Below are 9598 nucleotides of genomic sequence, written 5' to 3' on the forward strand. Positions count from 1 at the left end.
AAAAATTTAAAATATTAAAATTAAAATTAAAAATTTTTTTCTTTGATTTTTTAATTTTTTCTTTTGGATTTATAATAAAAAAAAAAAAAAAAAAAAAAAAAAAAAAACAACTTCTCTGCAATACTTGTATGCATATAGTTTATTTTCCCTATTGAATTTCCAATTATTTTTTTTTTATTTGTGTATTTTTATGTATAACAAATTATATATATATATTTTTTATTTATAAATAATTAATTTTTTCGAATTATCGTTATTGCATTATCCACAAAAAAAAAAAAAAAAAAAATATATATATATATATATATATATATATATATATAAAAAAATATATTATAAAATATTAGTATGTTGTAAGAATCAAGAACAAAAAAAAAAAAAAAAAAAAAAAGGAAAATATATAAATTATTACAACAAATTTTAATTTGATAATTTTAAAAAACATTAATTTGTAACTTTGTTTTTATAAAAATTATATAATGATACAATTTTGATTTAATATTAAGAATTAAAAAAAAATAAAAATATATATATATTTATAATATATATATTTTTCTTTGTGGAAGGTTATTATAATCTAATTATCATATTGCACACACATTTCCTTTTACATTTTCAACTAGTATTATTTATATATAGGAAGAAAATACTTATTATATATATTATATAATATAATCGATTAAATTTTTAATAATTCTTATTAGTATTTATAACAAATGATATAGATAATACATATATGCAAAATACTATGTAATATACAAACATATATATATAATATATATATTATTAATCTTTGAAATTATATAACTCTATTTGTTTTAATTTTTACTTTTTATAGGGTCTACCAGTGTGTTTTGGTTATAATTGTATATGATGATTTATTATTTTTATATTTTAAATAATACAAAATAAGTATTATAAAAATATAATAAATAAATAAATATATATATATATATGTATATCCTTTTTTTTTTATACAATACTACTAACATACCGAATGACATATAATAAAAAATTCAGTTATACTAAAATATATATAGTATCATATAAGGAGAGAATAAAAAAAATTAAATTTAATAAATAAAAAAAGAAAATTTTCATATACTTATAAAATAAATATCATTGAATTTTTGAATACATATGAATATTATATGATTTCATTGTATGAAAAATTGTTTTAAAGTTTTTGTTTTCTTCAACTTAAAAATGTCTTATTTTTCTTTTTGGATTTTTCCATGTTTATGACATTATTTTAATATAATTATATACAAAAATTATAAGATCAGGAATAAATTTTAATTCATATAAAATTACTTATTCGATTTAAATGAATATATATATATATATATATATATATATATATAATATTTACTACTTAGAATTCCGCTTTTTTTTGCATTTTCTTTTTTTTTTTTTAATATATATCAAATAATTATATTTTTTCTTGCCCCTATAAATAAATAAATACAATATTATGTATTATTATTTCAAGCTTTTATTCATTTATATATTTTCTTTTATTTCTTTTATTATTATAAAAAATTATATTTTTTTATTTGAATAGGTTTCTTCTTATTTAATTTCCAATTTAATATAAAATATATGCTTATTTAAAAAAATATATATATTATTTTGAATTATAATTTACATAAATATCTGTAATATATTTTTTTTTGCTCTATATAAATTTATCTGCATTACTATATTAATATATATATATATATTTATAATATGAATATATTTTTTATAATAAATTTTATATAGGTAAGAAAATACTATTATTTATATTATTAAATTATATATATAATATAATATATATATTATCATTATTATATTATTTTATATTTTTTTATTTTTTTATCTTATAAATATTTCCTTATATTTTCGTTAATATATAAAATTTTTTATACATATGAATTGAGATATTTCACGATTAAAGTAAAAATATGAAAAAAAAAGGTTATAAAATAATATAGCAATCTAATAATATATTATATTATTTTATATTATATATATTTATTATGTATTTTATACTACAAGTTATATAGTTTATATAATATTAATGAAAAAAGAAAAACAAAATGTTATAAAAAAAAAATATATATATATATATTTAAATATATATATATGTACAATATATATATATATATATATATTTTTTCATATTTGTATTAATCTCATTAAATATATAAGGTATATATATTTTCTTAGATAAAAATGAAAATCGGTGATGTTCTTCATGATTATAAATTGTATGATAATACAAAAAAGAAAAATAATGATATGATTCTTAATGAAAATAATAGTAAAGAAATATTATTGGAAGAATTCGAAATAAAAAGTAAGCTAAGGAAAGTGTGTTTAGGTATACCTACTAAAGATATTGATGTAAAGAATATTTTCAGATTATTAAAGGAACCTATATGTTTGTTTGGAGAAGATAGTTATGATAAAAGGAATAGATTAAAAAATATATTAATAACAAAATATGATAGACTAATAATTAAGAAAAAAATAGAAAAGGAAGATGATGTTGAAGAATTCAAAAATATTTTAAAAAGATATTATATAGATTTTAGTAACCTATATCCATCAAGTTTATCTGAATCTAATAAAATAAATGAAATTCATGATAAACAAAAATTAAAAGATATACATGTTATAGAAGACGAAAAAAAGGTACATATTAAAACGGTGAAGGCAGAAGATATAGATATTTTAAAACAGAAATTTTATACAGAAGGTACTGAAGATTTAAAAAAATGTAGAAAAGAAATAACAATAAAAACTTTACCAAGAATATTTTTATATAAAGAAATGATAAATAAATTTCAAAATCAATATTCAAAAAAAGAGTATGAAAACTATATTACTTCATTTAATGAACATATAAAAAATGAATCAGATTTATATGTATCACAGTTAGGTGATGACAGACCTCTAACCATGGGTAAATTTTCACCAGATAATAGTGTATTTGCTATTAGTAGTTTTAATTCATATATTAAAATATTTAATTATAGAAATGATGATTATAATTTAATAAAAACATTAAAAAATGGTCATGAAGAAAAAATTAATTGTATAGAATGGAATTATCCTAATAATTACTCTTATTATAGTACAATGAATTATAAAGATTTATCAAAACATAATTTATTATTAGCTTCATGTTCATCTGATAAATCGTTTTGTATATGGAAACCATTTTATGATGAATATGATGATATAAATGGTAATATAAATGATAATATAAACGACAATATAAATGACAATATGAATGACAATATGAATGACAATATAAATGACAATATAAATGACAATATGAATAATAATTCTCATAAGGTTGATAAGAATAATTCCAAGAAAAATAAATTATCCTCACAAAATAAAAATTATTTATTATGCAAAGTAAATGCTCATGATGATCGAATAAATAAAATATGTTTTCATCCCTTAAATAAATATGTATTAACATGTTCAGATGATGAAACTATAAAAATGTTCGATTTAGAAACAAAACAAGAATTGTTTTATCAAGAAGGTCATAATACTACAGTGCATAGTATTGCTTTTAATACATATGGTAATTTATATTTATCAGGAGATTCTAAAGGAGGTTTAATGTTATGGGATATTAGAACTGGTAAAAATATTCAACAAATGAAAATGGCACATAATAATTCTATAATGAATATAAATTTTAATCCATTTCTAGCAAATATGTTTTGTACTTGTTCCACTGATAATACTATTAAAATATTTGATTTAAGAAAATTTCAAATTTCTTGTAATATTCTAGCACATAATAAAATTGTTACGGATGCTGTTTTTGAACCAACCTATGGAAGATATATTGTTTCAAGTTCATTTGATACTTTTATTAAAATATGGGATTCTGTTAATTTTTATTGTACAAAAATATTATGTAATAATAATAATAAAGTACGTAATGTTGATATAGCTCCTGACGGTTCCTTTATTTCTTCTACATCATTTGATAGAACGTGGAAGTTATATAAAAATAAGGAATACGCAGAGGATAATATTCTTTCCCATTTTATGTGATTAGTATTTTGAAAAAAAAAATATATATATATATTATATATTATATCTGATGTTAGCAAGTCACATGATAAGGTTACAACATTATTATCATACAATTTAATTATTTTGTATTTTTGTTAAAAAAATGGATAACACATAATATGTAATATATATATATATATATGAAAATATAGAAAAATTACATATATTCAAAATACTATTATTTTATTTTTAATTTTTTGTTTGATTGTTTTTTTTATAAATTTTTTTTTCTTTTTTTTTTTTTTTTTTGTTTTATACTTATAAAATATATGTTTATATGTTTCATTTAAAATATTTTATTTTATAAATAAATCATTTAGTTAAAAATATACACACATATATATATAGATATATACATATATAGATAAATATATTGATATATGCCTATTTTCTTATTTTTTTTTTTTAATATTTCTCATAGTATACATTTTTTATATTTATATTATTCTTTTTTTGTTTAAAAAAATATAAAATAAATAAACTTATATATTTCTTAAGAATATTTATAAATTTTAAGAAGGAAAAAATTTACATGTTTGAATATATTGTTCAAAAATAATATAAATATTTGAAAAGAAAATATATTCATGGTTGATTTTATATACCTTATAACCTTTTGGATGTTTTAAAGCTTTAACAAATATTTTATTAATACAGGTTCTTTCAAGAAAAAATAATTTTTAAGAAAAAAATAACAATAATAATAATAAATAAATCAATAAATAAATGTACATATATATATATATATATATATATATATATATATATATATATATATTTTTGAATTTTTGTGAATCAATTTCTAATTAATGATTGAATCAATCATGGAAATTATGACCCTAAGAAATATTGGATTATAGAACCATAAAATGGTATATTATATATATATATATATATATTTAAGTTTTATTTATATAAAAAATATATGATTATATATATATATATATATTATATAAATACCCTTAAATGAACAAAATTATGAAATATTATAAGATATTAAATTGGAAAAAATAATTGAGTGAAAATCTAAAATATATATATATATATATACATTTTTTTTATGTTATTTATTTTTTTTGTGTGTGTTTTATATTAATATGTTTTTTTTGTGTTCATCGATGTACAGTATGATGCTTCTATTATATATATATATATATATATATATATATATATAATTATATTTTTTTATTTATATTTAGATGCTTCATCTTTTAATGTAGGTTAAAATATTCAAATGTATATATAATTGTTAAACTTATTATCATTATATATGCTAAATGCAAATTTATCTATTTATTTATTAACATAAATTTACTCATTTCTTTTGAAATGCAAAAATATATTTCCCATTTTGTAAATGAATTTTGTCATTATAAAATAAAAGATAGTCGGTCCCTTTTTCATCAGTTTTACTTTCCTTCTTTTTTTGATGATTTATTTATACAAAAATCGAAAAGAAGATTCGGCACTTATGGAGCTGTAACCAGGAAAAGACAAGAACTGAGAGAAAAATTTTATGAGGAAAAATATAAGCATAACCCTAATCATGTACCAAAATATTCAAAGGTGAAAAAAGGAAGTAGAGGGGGATGGATAAAAAATCCTTTAAAAGAAGTTACAAAAAATAGTGGAAATAATTTTAAGTATGAAGAAAAGATAAAAGAAGAAATTTCATCAGAAGAAGAAGAATGTATTAAAAAAATGATACAAATGAGAAAGGAAGTAAGCAATAAAAGAATCGTTGATGAAGATTATAATGAACTGATTAATAATGATTATAAAAATATAAATATATCGAATAATATATCAAATTTTAATTTATTTTCTATTTGTGATAATTTCATAGATAAAAAAAAAGAAATAATACATAAAATAGAAAACCCTCAACATTTTGTAGATAAACATATAAAAAATTTAGTGGATACATATAGTAACATTAATGAGTTACACGAAAATTATAATGCAAATAATAAGTACCCCAAAACACCTGATTATTTAAAAGATATATATAATAAAAAAAATAAGAAAAAGAAAGAAAAAAATCAAACGAATGGAAATGGCAAAGAAAATGAAAATAATTTAATTGATCACAAAATGGAACACAATTGTATAATGAATAAAAATGCAAAAGAAAATGAAGATTATTTAAATTGTTACAATGAAGAGAGTTCAAATGGTTATGTAGATAATACTTTAAGTAATTCAAATAATAATATGCATGTAGATAAGCCCTTATTCAATTCATTTATAGAATCAGAAAAATTAAATAAACAACATGTTATACCATTACCTCTGGATGAAGAAAGTAACAATGATGAAAATAATTTTATAGAAAAATTTGAATGTGATTCTAATAATGATAATATAAAAAATGTACATATGAATGAACATGATTGGAAAAAATTATATATCGAAGATTTACTAAATTATACAGATGAAAATGATATAGATATTGGATGTTTAGATATTTTTACTACATTAAGTACTATAGATAGAAATAGAAAACTAGGTTCTTATTTTTCTAAAAATAATGCTTCATTTATTTTATATAATAATTGTATTATTCCTTCAAAATATAAAGAGGGGACGTTAAATGAATATTTACATACAAGAAATAAATGCTCCTTATTTGATAAATCCTATCAACTTATATTAAAATTAAGTGGAAATGATTGCTTTTATATATGTAATCAATTTATATCTAGTGATATATATGATATAAATAATTACGATGCTTTTTATACTTGTATAATAGATAATAAGGCATATATATTGGATACATGTTATGTACTAAAAACAGAAAAGGATATTACATTAATTACTTCAGGGTATTATAAAAAAGGGTTATATGAATTTTTAAGTGATTATATCTTATTTTGTAAAGACAGTGGCATGGACGTTCATATACAAGTTGATATAAATAAAAGAATTTTATCTTTACAAGGACCCCTTTCTAATATGATCTTTAATGATATACTAGAATATTATGATTGGAATAATAAAGACAGAAGTATACGTTATTTGAATAATGTAATTATAAATAAGCATAATAATAATAATAATAATAATAATAATAAAAATGATATAGAAAAAATATGTACAGATGTAAACACATTATATTTTAAAAATGAAGATAATAATCCAATTAAATCTTCATATTTTCAAATACCATATATGAGCTTTAAAAAATTTAATGTAATAAAAAACGGAGTTATATTAAATGATAACAAACAAAATATAAATAAGTCCCTTGATATCTATGAAGTCATATGTATAAGAATAGGTGATACGGGTGAAGATGGATATGAATTTATTGTTGATAATAATATAAGTAGTCTTTTTGTAGACATGTTTTTAAACCATAAAAATGTAAAATTAGCAGGTGCATATGCATTAGATATTCTAAGAATGGAATCAGGTTTTCCTCTATATGGTACAGATATAATTAAAAATACAAGTCCCATAAGAGCTTCACTTGCATGGACTTTGAAATATAAAAAAATTAAAGAAAAAAGTATTTTTGGATTTCAAAATTTATTGAAAGAATATAGTATGAAACCCAAATTTTTACGTGTTGGTATCTTGTCTAATCAATTAATATTTAAAACTTGTAAAATATTATCCTATCCATACAAAAAACCTATAGGATATATAACATCATGTACATGGAGTCCAATATATAAAAAGAGAATAGCGCAAGGTTATATTAGAAGAGATTTCGCAAAAAATAATGAACAAGTCCTTATATCTATACCAACTGATATACCTCAAGATTTTTCAAAAAAAAAAAAATATAAAATTTTACGAAGTAGATCTGCACATAAGTTTACTCTAGCTCAAGTTTGTGCATTACCGTTTGTAGAACATAAATATCAAAAAATATAAGGAAAATGAAAAATAAAAAAAATAAAAAAAAATAAAAAAAATATAAAAATTAAAATGTATACATATAATAAAAAATAATGCAAACATAGTTATTTTAATTTGTATAATATAATATAAAATGAGTTTGTTAATTTGTTTTCTTGTTTTTCCTTTTTTTTTTTTTTTTTTTATGTGGAATATATAATTATATAATGTTTTACGAAGCTTTTTCATAATACACATATATATTTATATGTGATATAATACCTATTTTGTCGTGTGAAAATATTACACACATTTACTATAATATCAGAAGAAATTTTATCTTATATACAAAAAAATATCGACATCTAAAATATATATATGTATATATATTTGTTTTTATAATATTTTTAAATAAAAGATGATTTGATATATAATTGTGTATTTTTTATTTCCCCCCAATATAATTAACCTCAAATTCCTTTCGTTCAATATATATATATATATATATATATATATACATAACGTGAAGAAATGATGCAAATATGAAATTTATACGATTGGATTATAAATTTTTATTTGCTTTTTCTTAATTCATATTTTCGATTTTATTTTATTTTATTTTATTTTATTTTTTTGTTTGTTATCGTAATAAATAATTTTTATGCTTTATGTAAAAAAAAAAAAAAAAAAAAAAAAAATTTTAATATAATATATATTAATATAAATTAATTGAATGCTTAATTATTTTATACTTAAAAGTAACAAGAATTTTTAAACATATAATTTTTATATTTGTTTATTTATTTATTTTATTTTTTTTTATTAATTATAAAAAAAACATTTATTACACATTTATAATTTTTACAAAAAATACACTGAAATAAGAAGAAAAATAAGTACAAAATGTAAAAAATGAAAAAAAAGAAAAGGAAAGAAAATAGAAACTTCAATATAAATAACATCATGACAAAAACCAAGTGAAAGTTAAAATTATATTATATAATATATATATATATATATAGAGTTGTTTGTGGTAATTTTTTTCTTTTCTTTTTTTTTTTTTTTTTTACTTTCATTTGTTTATATATTTATTTATATATTTATTTTATATTGTTGTATATTATTATATAAAGTTTATATATTATTATATTACATTTTTGAATTATTAATTTATAAAATTAATACATTATTAATTAGTTTTTAAAAGAATTAGAAATTATTTTTAATAGATATAAATGTATATTTATGAATAAATATTTATATATATCTTATAAATTAAAAAATATATATAATTATATATATTTTACAGTTATAAAATTTTAAATGTAAGAACAAAAATGAATTTTTTTTAAATATTATATAAATTACGCTTCTATACATATATATAATATATATATATATATATATATATTTTTATATCATATATTATGAAGTAAATGGTATAGAGTTTATATTTTAAAAACAATTGTTGCCTCTCATTATTATTATTTTATTTTATTTTTTCGAATACATATATTTATACCAATGAAGAATAATATATGAACAAATTAAATGAATACATTTTTTCATTAAAAAAAAAAAAAGAAAAACTTTATATTTCTATATACTTTAAGTTATTAATGTTTATAAATACATAAATCATTAAGTATTATTCTATTAC

At 17.0% G+C, this 9598-nt stretch overlaps 2 protein-coding genes across 2 annotated transcripts; both read left to right on the forward strand.

Annotated features, from left to right (window-relative positions):
* Positions 1 to 2217: 2217 nt before the first annotated feature.
* PGSY75_1343900 (putative U4/U6 small nuclear ribonucleoprotein PRP4) lies at positions 2218 to 4068 on the forward strand (the record flags this gene model as incomplete). Its single annotated transcript, XM_018787472.1, has 1 exon — positions 2218 to 4068. One exon carries the CDS (start codon positions 2218 to 2220, stop codon positions 4066 to 4068), a length of 1851 nt encoding a protein of 616 aa, XP_018640214.1.
* Positions 4069 to 5418: 1350 nt separating this feature from the next.
* On the forward strand, positions 5419 to 7974 carry PGSY75_1344000 (putative aminomethyltransferase; the record flags this gene model as incomplete). The annotated part of the gene is made up of 1 exon (XM_018787473.1): positions 5419 to 7974. One exon carries the CDS (start codon positions 5419 to 5421, stop codon positions 7972 to 7974), a length of 2556 nt encoding a protein of 851 aa, XP_018640215.1.
* Positions 7975 to 9598: the final 1624 nt, after the last annotated feature.

Source organism: Plasmodium gaboni, chromosome 13 (genome assembly GCF_001602025.1).
Source record: "Plasmodium gaboni strain SY75 chromosome 13, whole genome shotgun sequence".
In the NCBI taxonomy this organism is placed as follows: Eukaryota; Apicomplexa; class Aconoidasida; order Haemosporida; family Plasmodiidae; genus Plasmodium; species Plasmodium gaboni.